Here is a 19052-nt window from a genome sequence, read left to right on the forward strand (position 1 = left end):
CTAACTAACAACATGCTACTAACTAAACACATGCTACTAACTAACCACATGCTACTAACTAACCACATGCTTCTAACTAACCACATGCTTCTAACTAACCACATGCTACTAACTAACCACATGCTACTAACTAACCACATGCTACTAACGAACTACATGTTACTAAATAACCACATGCTACTAACTAACCACATGCTTCTAACTAACCACATGCTACTAACTAACCACATGCCACTAACTAAACACATGCTACTAACTAACTACATGTTACTAAATAACCACATGCTACTAACTAACCACATGCTACTAACTAACTACATGCTACTAACTAACTACATGCTACTAACTAACCACATGCTTCTAACAAACCACATGCTACTAACTAACAACATGCTACTAACTAACCACATGCTACTAACTAAACACATGCTACTAACTAACCACATGCTACTAACTAACCACATGCTACTAACTAACCATGTTCTACTAACTATACAAATAATATTAGCTATCCACATAATATTAACTAACCACATATTACTAACTAACCACATTATACTAACTAACCACATTATGCTAACTAACCACATGCTACTAACTAACCACATAATACTAACTAACCACATGCTACTAACTAACCACATGCTGCTAACTAACCACATGCTGCTAACTAACCACATACTGCTAACTAACCACATGCTACTAACTAACCACATGTTACTAACTAACCACATGCTGCTAACTAACCACATGCTGCTAACTAACCACATGCTACTAACTAACCACATGCTATTAACTAACCACATGCTGCTAACTAACCACATGCTACTAACTAACTACATGCTACTAACTAACTACATGCCACTAACTAACCACATGCTTCTAACGAACCACATGCTACTAACTAACAACATGCTACTAACTAACCACATGCTACTAACTAAACACATGCTACTAACTAACCATGTTCTACTAACTATACACATAATATTAGCTATCCACATAATACTAACTAACCACATAATACTAACTAACCACATTATACTAACTAACCACATTATACTAACTAACCACATTCTACTAACTAACAACATGCTACTAACTAACTAACTAACTAACTAACTAACTAACTAACTAACCACATGCTACTAACTAACCACATAATACTAACTAACCACATGCTACTAACTAACCACATGTTACTAACTAACCACATGCTACTAACTAACCGCATGCTACTAACTAACCACATGCTACTAACTAACTACATGTTACTAAATAACCACACACTACTAACTAACCACATGCTACTAACTAACCACATGCTACTAACTAACCACATGTTACTAAATAACGACATGCTACTAACTAACCACATGCTACTAACTAACCACATGCTACTAACTAACCACATGTTACTAAATAACCACATGCACCTAACTAACCACATGCTACTAACTAACCACATGCTACTAACTAACCACATGCAACTAACTAACCACATGCTACTAACTAACCACATGCTTCTAACTAACCACATGATACTAACTAACTACATGCTACTAACTAACTACATGCTACTAACTAACCACATGCTTCTAACTAACCACATGCTACTAACTAAACACATGCTACTAACTAACCATGTTCTACTAACTATACACATAATATTAACTAACCACATAATACTAACTAACCACATGCTACTAACTAACCACATTATACTAACTAACCACATGCTACTAACTAACTAACCAACCACATCATACTAACTAACCACATGCTACTAACTAACCACATGCTGCTAACTAACCACATGCTGCTAACTAACCACATACTGCTAACTAACCACATGCTACTAACTAACAACATGCTACTAACTAACTAACTAACTAACCACATGCTACTAACTAACCACATAATACTAACTAACCACATGCTACTAACTAACCACATGTTACTAACTAACCACATGCTACTAACTAACCGCATGCTACTAACTAACCACATGCTACTAACTAACTACATGTTACTAAATAACCACACACTACTAACTAACCACATGCTACTAACTAACCACATGCTACTAACTAACCACATGCTACTAACTAACCACATGTTACTAAATAACGACATGCTACTAACTAACCACATGCTACTAACTAACCACATGCTACTAACTAACCACATGCTACTAACTAACTACATGCTACTAGCTAACAACATGCTACTAACAAACCACATGCTACTAACTAACCACATGCTACTAACTAACCACATGCTACTAACTAACTACATGTTACTAAATAACCACATGCACCTAACTAACCACATGCTACTAACTAACCACATGCTACTAACTAACCACATGCAACTAACTAACCACATGCTACTAACTAACCACATGCAACTAACTAACCACATGCTACTAACTAACCACATGCTTCTAACTAACCACATGATACTAACTAACTACATGCTACTAACTAACTACATGCTACTAACTAACCACATGCTTCTAACTAACAACATGCTACTAACTAACCACATGCTACTAACTAAACACATGCTACTAACTAACCATGTTCTACTAACTATACACATAATATTAGCTATCCACATAATACTAACTAACCACATAATACTAACTAACCACATTATACTAACTAACCACATTATACTAACTAACCACATTCTACTAACTAACAACATGCTACTAACTAACTAACTAACTAACCACATGCTACTAACTAACCACATAATACTAACTAACCACATGCTACTAACTAACCACATGTTACTAACTAACCACATGCTACTAACTAACCGCATGCTACTAACTAACCACATGCTACTAACTAACTACATGTTACTAAATAACCACACACTACTAACTAACCACATGCTACTAACTAACCACATGCTACTAACTAACCACATGCTACTAACTAACCACATGTTACTAAATAACGACCTAACTAACCACATGCTTCTAACTAACCACATGCTACTAACTAAACACATGCTACTAACTAACCATGTTCTACTAACTATACACATAATATTAACTAACCACATAATACTAACTAACCACATGCTACTAACTAACCACATTATACTAACTAACCACATGCTACTAACTAACTAACCAACCACATCATACTAACTAACCACATGCTACTAACTAACCACATGCTGCTAACTAACCACATGCTGCTAACTAACCACATACTGCTAACTAACCACATGCTACTAACTAACTAACCACATAATATTAACTAACCACATAATACTAACCAAGCCCTGGTCATAGCCCCGTGTGAGGTATGTCGATCAACTTGTTTCCCTGTGTCCTCAGATCCGAGGAGGGAAGCTGATGATCTCCAACACCAGGAAGAGTGATGCTGGCATGTTCATCTGTGTTGGCACAAACATGGTGGGAGAGAGAGACAGTGAGACGGCCCAGCTGACTGTGTTTGGTAAGCATGAATGCCTGACAGTGCTTCCAAATGTGTTTTACATTTTTTCGCATGGCCTCCTGAGTGGCGCAGAGGTCTAAGGCACTGCATCACAGTGTTGTGGCATCACTACAGCCTTTGGTTCGATCACAACCGGCCGTGACCAGGAGTCACATAGGGCGGTGCACAAAACCATATTTTGCATACATTTTCTCCTGGCCCACCAATTAAACTAAACCCTTTTTGACGCTATCTAAGAATTCTTTATGTACAGTAACCGCTGAAGCAGTCATCATTATACTGAGCTGAGTCACTCTATTTATTTATTTTATTTTTATTTAACCTTTATTTAACTAGGCAAGTCAGTTAAGATCAAATTCTTATTTACAGTGAGGCCTACCAAAAGGCAAAAGGCCCCCTGCGGAGACAGGAGCTTGGATTATTTATTTCATTTTATTAAATATAAATATAGGACAAAACACACATCACGACAAGAGAGACAACACAATACTACATAAAGAGAGACCTAAGACAACAACATAGCAAGGCAGCAACACATGACAACACAGCATGGTAGCAACACAACATAGCAACAACATTGTATCAGGACAACATGGTAGCAGCACAAAACATGGTACAAACATTATTGAGCACAGACAACAGCACAAAGAGCAAGAAGGTAGAGACAACAATACATCACACAAATCAGCCACAACTGTCAGTAAGAGTGTCCTGAGTCTCTGAATGAAGAGATAAAGTAGTCCAGTTTGAGTGTTTGTTGCAGCTCGTTCCAGTCGCTAGCTGCAGCAAACTGAAAAGAGGAGCGACACAGGAATGTGTGTGCTTTGGGGACCTTTAACAAAATGTGACTGGCGGAACGGGTGGAGGATGAGGGCAGCAGTAGATATCACAGATAGTGGGGAGTGTGATGGGTATACAGAGATGACCAGCTTACAGAGGAGTATAGAGTGCAGTGATGTGTCCTATAAGGAGCATTGGTGGCAAATCTGATGGCCGAATGGTAAAGAACATCTAGCCGCTCCAGTGCACCCTTACCTGCCGATCTATAAATTACGTCTCCGTAATCTAGCATGGTGAGGATGGTCAGAGTTAGTTTGGCAGCTGGGGTGAATGAGGAGTGATTACGATAAGAGGAAACCAAGTCTAGATGTAACTTTAGCCTGCAGCTTTGATACGTGCTGAGAGAAGGACAGTGTACCATAAGATCGCCAGGTGGAATCCAGGCAGCAGTGAAGCAGGCATCAGGAGTAGGTATCTCACCCACTGGGGAGAAGCCTTTATTTCTGGAGCAAGGTTTCTTGTATAAAGGTCTTTGAACAGCAGGTGGGGATTTCGAAGGTTTCTTCAAAGACTCCTGCCACTTGTTGGGCTCAAAGACCTCGACTCATTTTACTTCACACCTCAGTGCTCAGTGAATATGTATCTGGTCTGTCCTTGCAAGCCTGGCAGCTCAGTTCCAGGTTGGATGGTGTCCTCAAATCAAATCAAAGTATATTTGTCACGTGCGCCGAATACAACAGGTGTAGACCTCACAGTGAAATGCTTACTTACAGGCTCTAACCAACAGTGCACAAAAAGGTATCAGGTGAACAATAGGTAAGTAAAGAAATAAAACAACAGTAAAAAGACAGTAGGGAGGCTATTACTGTTAGGAGTGTGTATTGGACGAGATGTCAGATGCAGGAGAGCAGAGTGTAGTGAACAGGCATACTTTTTATTCCGGTCAAAATGACAGCACAAAGGAACATAAAATGTGTCCAAAACACGGAACATAGACAAACAGTAATACGCGCAACAATATCCACAATATCAAAATACATGTAACACAATCAATCCTACACAAAGACATGATGGGGAACAGAGGAATGAATACATATGAATTGATTGGGGAATGAAAACCAGGTGTGCAGGGAACAAGACAAAACAAATGGATACATGAAAAATGGAGTGGAGATGGCTGGAAAGCCGGTGACGTCGACCCCCGAACGCCGCCCAAACAAGGAGAGGAGACGACTTCGGCGGAAGTCGTGACAGTAACAGTAGGGAGGCTATATACAGTAGAGAGGCTATATACAGTAGGGAGGCTATATACAGTAGAGAGGCTATATACAGTAGGGAGGCTAAATACAGTAGGGAGGCTATATACAGTAGAGAGGCTATATACAGTAGAGACGCTATATACAGTAGAGAGGCTATATACAGTAGGGAGGCTATATACAGTAGAGAGGCTATATACAGTAGAGAGGCTATATACAGTAGAGAGGCTATATACAGTAGAGAGGCTATATACAGTAGGGAAGCTATATACAGTAGAGAGGCTATATACAGTAGGGAGGCTATATACAGTAGAGAGGCTATATACAGTAGAGAGGCTATTTACAGTAGAGAGGCTATATACAGTAGGGAGGCTATATACAGTAGAGCGGCTATATACAGTAGAGAGGCTATATACAGTAGAGAGGCTATATACAGTAGAGAGGCTATATACAGTAGAGAGGCTATATACAGTAGAGAGGCTATATACAGTAGGGAGGCTATATACAGTAGAGAGGCTATATACAGTAGAGAGGCTATATACAGTAGGGAGGCTATATACAGTAGAGAGGCTATATACAGTAGAGAGGCTATATACAGTAGAGAGGCTATATACAGTAGCGAGGCTACATACAGACACCTGTTAGTCGGGCTGATTGAGGTAGTATATACATGTAGATATGGTTAAAGTGACTATACATATATGATAAACAGAGAGTAGCAGTAACGTAAAAGAGGGGTTGGTGGCTGGCGGGACACAATGCAGATAGCCCGGTTAGCTAATGTGCGGAGGCACTGGTTGCTCGGGCCAATTGAGGTAGTATGTACATGCATGTATGTTAAAGTGACTATGCATATATGATAATCAGAGAGTAGCAGCAGGGTGCTGGAGCACCCTCCGTATGGCTTGGAAAAAAGAAACCTTAGTCTTGCCTTGGCGCCTATCCCTTCATATCTGCTTCCAGACACGAGTTTAGACTTTGTTTAATCCACAAATGTGGCCAAAAGTTACAATCCAGATTTGAGTTGTGAGTGACTTTGGTTGCTTGGCAGCAGCCTACCTGCACGCGGTAGAGAAAGGGTATGGCAAAGCTTGCGCTCTCTATGACTATTGCTGTGTCTGACCTGCCCTATCTATCTATCTATCTATCTATCTATCTATCTATCTATCTATCTATCTATCTATCTATCTATCTATCTATCTATCTATCTATCTATCTATCTGTCTATCTGTCTATCTGTCTGTCTGTCTGTCTGTCTGTCTGTCTGTCTGTCTGTCTGTCTGTCTGTCTGTCTGTCTGTCTGTCTGTCTGTCTGTCTGTCTGTCTGTCTGTCTGTCTGTCTGTCTGTCTGTCTGTCTGTCTGTCTGTCTGTCTGTCTGTCTGTCTGTCTGTCCGTCCGTCTGTCTGTCTGTCTGTCTGTCTGTCTGTCTTTCTTTCTCTCTTTCTCTCTTTCTCTCTGTCTCTCTCCCTCATTTCCTCTCTCTGTCCTCCAGAGCGTCCCACCTTCCTGCGTCGGCCCATCAACCAAGTGGTCCTGGAGGAGGAGGGGGTAGAGTTCAGGTGCCAGGTGCAGGGAGACCCCCAGCCCAACGTACGCTGGAGGAAGAATGATGTTGATGTGCCCCGTGGGAGGTAAGACCCTTCTTCGGTCGTACTCTGTTTCCTCTATTTGATCAACTGATCAACATATCAGGAAACCAACCAATCAATCAATCTATCAAACAACCAACTAATCAACCAATCAATATATCAAACAAACAACCATCGAAATGTGCATTCGGGAAACACTTTACAGAAAAATATTCAAAGCTGGTTGAGAGGATGGCAAGGCTGTTGGAATATCATTCCAGATGAAGCTGGCTGAGAGAATGCCAAGAATGTTAGAATATCATTCCATGTGAAGCTGGTTGAGAGAATGCCAAGAGAGTGGCAAGCTTTCATCAAGGCAAAGGGTGGCTACTTTGAAATCAAATCAAATATATTTTGATTTGTTTAATACTTTTTTGGTAACTACATGATTACATATGTGTTATTTCATAGTTTTGATGTCTTCTCTATTATTCTACAATGTAGAATATAGTACAAATATAGAGAAACCCTTGAATTAGTAGGTGTGTCCAAACTCTTCACTGGTACTGTATATTCTTTGATGTCCTCCCTTGGCCCCACTCTGTCTCCTCAATCATTAGCATTGAGTGATTGATCCTGTATAGCTGAGGTGTCATGATGTAGTTTATATAGACTAACTAAGGAGTGATCAATGTAAGAGAGACCACTGTCTCTCTCTCTCTCTCTCACACTCTGTGTGCTGATAACTCTACAGGACAGATAGGACTGATGCCAGCTCTCTCTCACCTGCCAGCCAGCAGGCATTAAACAGGACCATTAGGCTGTTCACAACACTCATTAAGCACACAGGGTAACCCTGCTAGCAGCTAGACAAACACACTGTGCCCCATAGATCTGTCTGTCATTCAGTGGTCAGCCAATGTGGCCATAACAGAGGCCAGAGTCTGTCTGCAGGCAGGCAGGCAGGCAGGCAGGCAGGCAGGCATGCAGGCAGGCAGGCAGGCAGACAGACAGACAGACAGACAGACAGACAGACAGACAGACAGACAGACAGACAGACAGACAGACAGACAGACAGACAGACAGACAGACAGACAGACAGACAGACAGACAGACAGACAGACAGACAGACAGACAGACAGACAGACAGAGTATCTATGAGTGTGCCAACTGAGAGCGTGACCCTGGGAGTGTGTGCAGGTGCAGCTGTACAGGTGAGCACAAAATCACACGCACACACACCACACAACAATAAACTCATTCACCCTTTCTGAGAAAGAGAGAGAAACAGAAAGAGCCTGTGGGTTCTGTGTGTGTCATAGTTTATACAGAAAACTGTCCCACTCTGGTTCCTGTTAAACGTCTTCTCTCGAACTAGTGCCAGCAGTGATTTTGTTCTTGTTTGGTGCCCTCTATTGGCCCTGTACTCCCTGTGCCCCACTGTGGCTCACAGTCACTGCACAGAGAGTCAAAAGCAGGGCTGTGTCACGTCAGAAGCAGGGTTGTGTCATTACCAAGCTTCAAAGAGACTGGACTGTCCAACACTAGGGTCACTCACTGCTAAGGTCATCCAGTGATTCATTTAAGCCAGATCCTGCATCTCTCATTCCAGAACAAATTTTATCCGAGATCTGGTGCTTCTCTTTGCATGAAAAATAATTGTCACTGTTTGCAACGTAAAAAAGTGATCAGTGTTGATTCGTGTTGCCAGCACTGAAATTCTCCTGCCCCGTATAAAATGTTATGTGAAAATGTGCCTGATAATTGATTTGTGTTGGGCCAGCCCGGATTTATGGTTTGCTCAACATTGTAACCTAGGGACCAACATACGGTTGTTTCTGTGGTGAGACAGAGAAGTGTGCTTGAATCTCTCACATAAGGTGATTTTTTTTTAGTTCATGCATTCCAGTACCTCAGAGCTCCCCAGTCCACCCCCCTATCGTGCTGTTCCGTCACCTCCCAATTTATAAATGAAGCACTTGTCACACCCTGACCATAGTTTGCTTTGTATGTTTCTATGTTTTGGTTGGTCAGAGTGTGATCTGAGTGGGCATTCTATGTTGGATGTCTTGTTTGTCTATTTCTATGTCTGGCCTGATATGGTTCTCAATCAGAGGCAGGGTTTATAATGCAGGGTTTATAAGGTAGGGTTCATAGGGTAGGGTTCATGAGGTAGGGTTCATAATGTAGGGTTTATAAGGTAGGGTTCATAGGGTAGGGTTCATAGGGTAGGGTTCATGAGCTAAGCCAAATAGACACAACTAACTTACTCATTCATGTCTTTGATGTAGCTTTGCTTCAGGAAAGGACATAGTATTCATTGTAAAAAAAAAAAATATTAACACACTCATGAGTTTAATAGCATAGGATAAATCCTAGAATAAGAATGTCTCTCTTGCTGTATCTTGCCTTTTGAAGTACAGTCGTGTTTGGAGGAGAAAGCACGGAACATGGGAAACAAAGGCAACTAAATGATTAGACGATCACTATCTCAGTGTTTATAATTACAGTGTTGTATTTGTTTCCAGTGCTATCTGTACTCACTCTCCTTTGAAGCAGACTGGATGAATGTGTGAACGGTGTATTATTTTAATTTGGACATTCTCTGCCGTCTTTGTTGTCTCTGTGAGTGAACAGTCGTTTTATTGTACAAGTCAGTATCTTTCCCCACTGTGCAGCGTATCTGCAGTTACAACATCAAACACACTGCCTGTCTGACAGACAGAAACTTCATAATATGGAATAGAAATACATTTAATTCAGTCTGCCTGCAGATAATGATGCACACATTTTCACACTAACACACATAGCTGCCAGGATATTAAAATACATTGAACACCAGAACCAGTGCCAGCCCTGAAAGACACAACCATGCTGTGTGTATGTGCCTGTGCTTGTGTGTGAGCCTGTCCTGATCCCCCTTCCCTCCCTTTTATATATGTCCTTATCCCCTCCTTCCCCCCATTTTATATATGTCCTGATCCCCCCCCTTCCCCCCATTTTATATATGTCCTGATCCCCCTTCCCTCCATTTTATATATGTCCTGATCCCCCCCCTTCCCTCCATTTTATATATGTCCTGATCCCCCCCCTTCCCTCCATTTGATATATGTCCTGATCCCCCCCCTTCCCTCCATTTTATACATGTCCTGACCCCCCCACCCCCTTCCCTCCATTTTATATATTTCCTGATCCCCCCTTCCCTCCATTTTATATATTTCCTGATCCCCCCTTCCCTCCATTGTATATATGTCCTGATCCCCCCCTTCCCTCCATTGTATATATTTCCTGATCCCCCCTTCCCTCCATTGTATATATGTCCTGATCCCCCCCATCCCTCCATTGTATATATGTCCTGATGCCCCCCCTTCCCTCCATTTTATATATTTCCTGATCCCCCCTTCCCTCCATTTTATATATGTCCTGATCCCCCCTTCCCTCCATTTTATATATGTCCTGATCCCCCCTTCCCTCCATTGTATATATGTCCTGATCCCCCCTTCCCTCCATTGTATATATGTCCTGATGCCCCCATCCCTCCATTTTATTTATGTCCTGATGCCCCCCCCCCCCTCCACCCTGTCTGCCTCACAGTGATTGGCTTGTCCCGTAGCTAATGTCTGCTGTCTACCAACTATGCAGAGCATGGTGCTATTAGCCCTAGACACTGATCTAAGATCAGTTTTGTATTTATCCCCTAATGGTTTAGGTTAGTGTTAGCTGGTCCTAATATATTGTTGTTGTCCTTTTCATAAACGTCATTTTAAAGTGTGTGCATGACACTGCAACAAATTTTGCCCAAGGGGACAATGACGTCGGTAAAGTAGATCTGTGCATCTTCTACCCAGAGCGCTGCCAGAGCCCATGGCGCCATGGTAACCACAGCTAGGCATTTTAGAGTTTCTCAGAGTGGTTCTGAACAGACGCTGAAACTCTATAGGGAGATGTAGGAGATACAGCAGGAAAAACTCTACAGCAAAGAGCTCCTCACTGACAGATGCCTGGCAGGTTGTGTGTGTGTGTGTGTGTGTGTGTGTGTGTGTGTGTGTGTGTGTGTGTGTGTGTGTGTGTGTGTGTGTGTGTGTGTGTGTGTGTGTGTGTGTGTGTGTGTGTGTGTGTGTGTGTGTGTGTGTGTGTGTGTGTGTGTGTTTCAAAGGACGATAGCTGGAGCTTCAGATGAGTAAACATATTTGTAATGTTCTTGGTGGCTCTAGTTGTCTCTCAGGGAAACACAGACACTGGTACACAGGCCCTGGTATGAGGTAACTCAGGGAGAGTGTGGTGGTGTTTTCACTATGGTGAATAGAGGCTTAGTGGCACATTTTACAAGATTGCAGTATGTGTTGCTGTACTAGGGTAGCTTTAACGCTGGTATAAACATAATAATGTGTTATGTGACCAAACACACAGTCTTGAACCAGATCTGTAGAACTTGTGTGTAACGTCCATATGGCTGGAAGAGGGAGGTTTCTTTACATCATTCAATAATGTGGAGAGGAGGGAGCCCATGGAAATCCCTCTGCCACATCTGAGAGCCAGGATGGGAGGAACAGAGAGGAACACAAAGCTCATTTTTTCCAGGCGGGAGAGATTCAGAAGAGTCAACTATAGCGAGCCCCAAAATCCCAGAGAACGGACTTGGACAGGGTGTGTTTCATCTCTCATCTCTCTCTGTGTGGCCCAAATCCCTTTCTCCCTCTCTCTCCCTCCTCTCTATCCCTCCCTCTGACCCTTGTGCTCTCCTCTTATCTGAATCCATCCGCCCCAGTAGCCCATCTGTATTCATACCCTTAATGCCCCCGACCCCAGAGCTGCAGCTCCCTAACACGCTACACCCACTTTCATGTCCCATGCTTTCCTTTTTAACACACTTCATCTTTGTGTGTGTGTGTGTGTGTGTGTGTGTGTGTGTGTGTGTGTGTGTGTGTGTGTGTGTGTGTGTGTGTGTGTGTGTGTGTGTGTGTGTGTGTGTGTGTGTGTGTGTGTGTGTGTGTGTGTGTGTCTGGTGTGGGTGTGTGCAATTTACTTTATCTTACAGAGAGTGGTGTTTCAGACAGTGGTGTTACAGACAGTGATGTTAGACAGTGGTGTTTCAGACAGTGGTGTTACAGACAGTGATGTTAGACAGTGGTGTTTCAGACAGTGGTGTTACAGACAGTGATGTTAGACAGTGGTGTTTCAGACAGTGGTGTTACAGACAGTGATGTTAGACAGTGGTGTTACAGACCGTGGTGTTACAGACAGTGATGTTAGACAGTGGTGTTTCAGACAGTGGTGTTACACACAGGGATGTTAGACAGTGGTGTTTCAGACAGTGGTGTTACAGACAGTGATGTTAGACAGTGGTGTTACAGACCGTGGTGTTACAGACAGTGATGTTACAGACAGTGGTGTTACAGACAGTGTTGTTAGACAGTGTTGTTAGACAGTGTTGTTAGACAGTGTTGTTACAGACAGTGTTGTTAGACAGTGTTGTTACAGACCGTGTTGTTAGACAGTGATGTTAGACAGTGTTACAGACAGTGGTGTTACAGACAGTGGTGTTACAGACAGTGTTGTTAGACAGTGTTACAGACAATGGTGTTACAGACAGTGGTGTTACAGACAGTATTGTTAGACAGTGTTACAGACAATGGTGTTACAGACAGTGGTGTTACAGACAGTGTTGTTAGACAGTGTTACAGACAGTGGTGTTAGACAGTGGTGTTACAGACAGTATTGTTACAGACAGTGGTGTTACAGACAGTGATGTTACAGACAGTGGTGTTACAGACAGTGGTGTTACAGACAGTGTTGTTAGACCGTGGTGTTACAGGCAGTGGTGTTACAGACAGTTGTGTTACAGACAGTTGTGTTACAGACAGTGGTGTTACAGACAGTTGTGTTACAGACAGTTGTGTTACAGACAGTGTTGTTACAGACAGTTGTGTTACAGACAGTGGTGTTACAGACAGTGTTGTTAGACAGTGTTGTTAGACAGTGTTGTTACAGACAATGTTGTTAGACAGTGTTGTTAGACAGTGTTGTTACAGACAGTTGTGTTACAGACAGTGGTGTTACAGACAGTGTTGTTAGACAGTGTTGTTAGACAGTGTTGTTACAGACAGTGATGTTAGACAGTGTTGTTACAGACAGTGTTGTTAGACAGTGTTGTTAGACCGTGTTACAGACAGTGGTGTTACAGACAGTGGTGTTACAGACAGTGGTGTTACAGACAGTTGTGTTACAGACAGTTGTGTTACAGACAGTGTTGTTAGACAGTGATGTTACAGACAGTGATGTTACAGACAGTGATGTTACAGACAGTGATGTTATAGACAGTGGTGTTACAGACAGTTGTGTTACAGACAGTTGTGTTACAGACAGTAGTGTTACAGACAGTGGTGTTACAGACAGTGTTGTTACAGACAGTGATGTTACAGACAGTGATGTTACAGACAGTGGTGTTACAGACAGTTGTGTTACAGACAGTAGTGTTACAGACAGTGGTGTTACAGACAGTGTTGTTACAGACAGTGGTGTTACAGACAGTTGTGTAACAGACAGTGATGTTACAGACAGTGATGTTACAGACAGTGATGTTACAGACAGTGGTGTTACAGACAGTGTTGTTACAGACAGTGATGTTACAGACAGTCATTCTTCACCTCCACATCTTAGCAGAAAAAAAGATGGCAGGCTACGACTTCTGTATACATTACTTCCATCTGGTATTCATCCGTGCGTGTGCTTGTGTGTGTGTGTGCGCATTTGTGTGTGTGTGTGTGTGTTAGTGTGTGTGTGTGTGTGTGTGTGTGTGCTTATGTTATCTTGTGTTAGAAATAGGCTGAATCTACTATGCTGTGTGTGCCTACAATATGAAGTCAGCCAGTGAAAATGAAAGACATACGGTAGCAGAAAATAACAGAGACTATACTATGTCTTTAATTAGGGCGAGTGTGTGGAAACATCCTTATTCTACCAAGTGTGTAGATAATTGATCCTCATCTCTGATGGGAAAATCTTCAAATGGCTCCTGTCTCCATCCTCTCATGTGAGGAAAAACACTTTGAACATTTGCACACATATACAAGTGGCCTTTGCCTCACACACACACACACACACACACACACACACACACACACACACACACACACACACACACACACACACACACACACACACACACACACACACACACACACACACACACACACAACCTGCCAGGCATCTGTCAGTGAGGAGCTCTTTGCTGTAGAGTTTTTCCTGCTGTATCTCCTACATCTCCCTATAGAGTTTCAGCGTCTGTTCAGAACCACTCTGAGAAACTCTAAAATGCCTAGCTGTGGTTACCATGGCGCCATGGGCTCTGGCAGCGCTCTGGGTAGAAGATGCACAGATCTACTTTACCGACGTCATTGTCCCCTTGGGCAAAATTTGTTGCAGTGTCATGCACACACTTTAAAATGACTTTTTACAAAAATGACAAGAACAATATAACCTAAACCATTAGGGGATAAATACAAAAGTGATCTTAGATCAGTGTGTTGAGTAAAAGCACCATGGTCTGTGTGGTTGGTAGATGGCAGACGGCAGCTACGAGACAAGCTGTAAAGGGAGAAGAAGAGTAGGGGAGGTGGGAGAGCACTGCCCTAGAGCCCTACAGAGGGAAGATGACCAGACATAAGGCTGGTTAATTGATTTCGTCCCGCGGTTGACAAACTCTCAACATGTTAGCCTGGCTGCTTGGATCAGACTCAGGTAGAGTGACAGGCAGAGTGTATGAAACAGGATCACCCTGCACTGTCTATCAGAGCATAGCAGAGAAGAGAGGATACACAGATTAGTGTTTTTGAAAGATCTTTGGGTCCCTACTTTCCCTTGAGCCACATTAGTTTGATGTCGAGGTCAGGTGTGCTATAAAACTACTGGTAGCACTTCTCCAGCAGCAGCACAGGCACAGTTTGGGAGTCAAGAGTTCTTCCTCAGTCCAGTACTCATTATAGTCTTATCTCTGTGTATCAAACACCTCAACTCTGTGGGCCCTGCCCTGTGTATCAAACACCTCAACTCTGTGGGCCCTGCCCTGGGTATGCAGTTAACGAACCAGAAAAATGCTGCCTTGTCTTAGCATGTGTTTAATTTGCGTGTGTGTTCTGTAGTTCAGGGCGATGGAGAGGCCAGGCAGCAGGGTGAACTTGGCTCTGCTCTACCCTCCACAGCCTTTCCATATTCCATGTGTAATTACACACCTCCTCTTATAGAGATCAGAGCTCTAAACCGAGCCAGCTACAGGGAAGAGCTACTGTTTCTCCCTCTCTCTCAATGTGTGTGTGTGTGTGTGTGTGTGTGTGTGTGTTACAGGTAGACTGTGTGTGTGTGTGTGTGTGTGTGTACAGGTAGACTGTGTGTGTGTGTGTGTGTGTACAGGTAGACTGTGTGTGTGTGTGTGTGTGTGTGTGTGTGTGTGTGTGTGTGTGTGTGTGTGTGTGTAAGTACAGGTAGACTGTGTGTGTGTGTGTGTGTGTGTGTGTGTGTGTGTGTGTGTGTGTGTGTGTGTGTGTGTGTGTGTGTGTGTGTGTGTGTGTGTGTGTGTACAGGTAGACTGTGTGTGTGTGTGTGTGTGTGTGTGTGTGTGTGTGTGTGTGTGTGTGTGTGTGTGTGTGTGTGTGTACAGGTAGACTGTGTGTGTGTGTGTGTGTGAGTGTGTGTGTGTGTGTGTGTGTGTGTGTGTGTGTGTGTGTGTGTGTGTGTGTGTGTGTGTGTGTGTGTGTGTGTGTGTGTGTGTGTGTGTGTGTGTGTGTGTGTGTGTGTGTGTGTGTGAGTGTGTGTGTGTGTGTGTGTGTTTGAGTGTATTTTATCCACCAGCGTTTCCACTGTTCTTGTAATCTTAGCTGATTTGTTCTAGGATGTTGATTACAGATTGATTGTGTCATGTTTCCCTCTAAATACATACATTTTGATAGTTTGATAGATGGAAAGAACTGAAATAAACACATGTTGTATGATGTTATTCAGTGTGGTCAACATGGCAGTTTTCATTCATATCAATGATCACAATGGGCATCTGTGCCGTTCCTGCACCTCCCTAACCCCCCGCTCCTCCACCCGCCCCCACTCCTCAGTCAAGATATAATGTTCTCTTCGAAGTCTTGTTTTTCCGTCTCAGCCTGAGGCAGAGTCAGAGAAGGACTATCTCTAGTCACCATTAGCTTGTTTGTTTTCCATCAGACAGGCTCATCTCAAATGGCGCTGTGTCATTCCTTTGGAGGCCTCTCTCACCATTCAAACAATAACAGCTTTATTCTCCTCCCCACCTCCACACAACCTGCTCTGCCCTGACTCCCCTGTCTCTCCCCAAAACAAAGCATTTAGTCATGACTCAGTCAAATAATTGTACTTTTGTTAAGGGCCAATGTGATAGATAGATCTGGCAGTCAGGGCGAAGGAATGCACTTCAATAAAGCTGCCTTTGAAACTGAAACATTTGCTCAGGAAATGTTGAGAGAGAGAGCGAGAGAAGGAGAGAGAGAACAGATTAGTTCAGCAGCTGCTGGTGGCACGGGGCCGTCAGTTCACCTTAGACCTGAGCTGTGGGGCTGTGGTCTCTCTCTATACACCACATCACTGTTCTCAGGTAGATACAGTATGGAAATCTTGAGCTCAAAACTAGACCAGGATTCAGATTTTGGTGTGGAAATGTTGGTAAGAACCTGTATGGCTTGGCATTTTGTCTCTTCAGGTCTCTCTCTCTCTCTCTCTCTCTCTCTCTCTCTCTCTCTCTGTTTCCCCACAGTATTTCAGAGTGTCTGAGTGACATACTGGGTACAGACTGTTGTCTGGCTGTCAGACAGCCTTCACATATCACCAAACCCCTCCCCACACCACCCCACCAACTCAACACAACACTCACATTGCCATGCTACCCGCACTTCCAGAAGCCAGGGCAACTAATCAAACCATCATCCTTCTCTTGTCAACTGCCATACAACCCCCACAACTCCCAACCCCTCTCTCTCTCTCTGTATCTCTCTCTCTTTGTCTCTCTTTCTCAAACACGCACCACCTCTCAGTTCAGCCTGTCAGATACCTCAAACCACAGGTTTGGGATCAGAGGACAGCCTGACTAAATACATGTAGACAGTGTTTTTTAAAACATTTTAAAAAACGTGATGACATCCCCAGCTCCAGCTCCAATCATGTAAATCCCCCCCAGCTCCAGCTCCAATCATGTAAATCCCCCCCAGCTCCAATCATGTAAATCCCCCTTAGCTCCAATCATGTAAATCCCCCCCAGCTCCAGCTCCAATCATGTAAATCCCCCCCAGCTCCAATCATGTAAATCCCCCCCAGCTCCAGCTCCAATCATGTAAATCCCCCCCAGCTCCAGTCATGTAAATCCCCCCCAGCTCCAGCTCCAATCATGTAAATCCCCCCCAGCTCCAGCTCCAGTCATGTAAATCCCCCCCAGCTCCAGCTCCAGTCATGTAAATCCCCCCCAGCTCCAGCTCCAGTCATGTAAATCCCCCCCAGCTCCAGCTCCAGTCATGTAAACCCCCCCCAGCTCCAGCTCCAATCATGTAAATCCCCCCCAGCTCCAATCATGTAAATCCCCCCCAGCTCCAATCATGTAAATCCTCCCCAGCTCCAGTCATGTAAATCCCCCCCAGCTCCAGTCATGTAAATCCCCCCCAGCTCCAGTCATGTAAATCCCCCCCATCCCCAGCTCCAATCATGTAAATCCCCCCCAGCTCCAGTCATGTAAATCCTCCCCAGCTCCAGTCATGTAAATCCCCCCCAGCTCCAATCATGTAAATCCCCCCCAGCTCCAGTCATGTAAACCCCCCCCATCCCCAGCTCCAGTCATGTAAATCCCCCCCATCCCCAGCTCCAGTCATGTAAATCCTCAACCACCCCCATCTCCAGTCATGTAAATCCCCCCCAGCTCCAGTCATGTAAATCCCCCCCAGCTCCAGTCATGTAAATCCCCCCCATCCCCAGCTCCAGTCGTGTAAATCCCCCCCATCCCCAGCTCCAGTCATGTAAATCCCCCCAACCCCAGCTCCAGTCATGTAAATCCTCAACCACCCCCATCTCCAGTCATGTAAACCCCCCCCAGCTCCAGTCATGTACATCCCCCCCACCCCAGCTCCAGTCATGTAAATCCCCCCCCCAACCCCAGCTCCAGTCATGTACATCCCCCCACCCCAGCTCCAGTCATGTAAATCCCCCCCCAACCCCAGCTCCAGTCATGTACATCCCTCCCACCCCAGCTCCAGTCATGTAAACCCACCCCCCCATCCCCAGCTCCAGTAATGTAAACCCCCCACCCCCAGCTCCAGTCATGTACATCTCACCCCACCCCTATAAATCCCCCCTCCCACCCCCCCATCTCCAGCTCCAGTCATGTGAATCTCCCCCCACCCCTATAAACCCCCCCTCCCATACCCAGCTCCAGTCATGTAAATCTCCCCCACCCCTATAAATCCACCCCCTCCCACCCCAGCTCCAGTCATGTGAATCTCCCCCCACCCCTATAAATCCCCCCCCTCCCATCCCCATCTCCAGTCAAATAAATCTCCACCCACCCCTATAACCCCCCCCCCTCCCAGCCCCAGCTCCAGTCATGTACATCTTCCCCACCCCTATACATCCACCCCCTCCCATCCCCAGCTCCAGTCATGTACATCTCACCCCACCCCTATAAATCCCCCCCTCCCAACCCCAGCTCCAGTTATGTAAATCTCCCCCACCCCTATAAATCCCCGCCTTCCCATACCCAGCTCCAGTCATATAAATCTCCCCCACCCCTATAACCCCCCCCCCCCCCCCCTCCCATCCCCAGCTCCAGTCATGTAAATCTGGAACTGCTATACTGTACTGAAGGTTATATGTAGTACCACATGTGAATTTGTGCTAACACACACACACACACACACACACACACACACACACACACACCATACATATTGAAGTGGTGTGGGGTTTC

General features: G+C 44.2%; 1 protein-coding gene across 7 annotated transcripts in view; it reads left to right on the forward strand.

The window, feature by feature from the left end:
* Window positions 1–19052, forward strand: part of LOC109904894 (roundabout homolog 2-like) — a 390578-nt gene that overhangs the window by 268829 nt on the left and 102697 nt on the right. For all 7 annotated transcript variants that reach the window (XM_031795440.1, XM_031795444.1, XM_031795443.1 and 4 more), the window contains exons 4-5: window positions 3359–3479; window positions 7009–7147. In XM_031795440.1, the coding sequence (XP_031651300.1) occupies window positions 3359–3479; window positions 7009–7147 (260 nt within the window). The remainder of the gene's footprint in view (window positions 1–3358; window positions 3480–7008; window positions 7148–19052) is intronic.

Source organism: Oncorhynchus kisutch, linkage group LG18 (assembly GCF_002021735.2).
Source record: "Oncorhynchus kisutch isolate 150728-3 linkage group LG18, Okis_V2, whole genome shotgun sequence".
Lineage (NCBI taxonomy): Eukaryota > Metazoa > Chordata > Actinopteri > Salmoniformes > Salmonidae > Oncorhynchus > Oncorhynchus kisutch.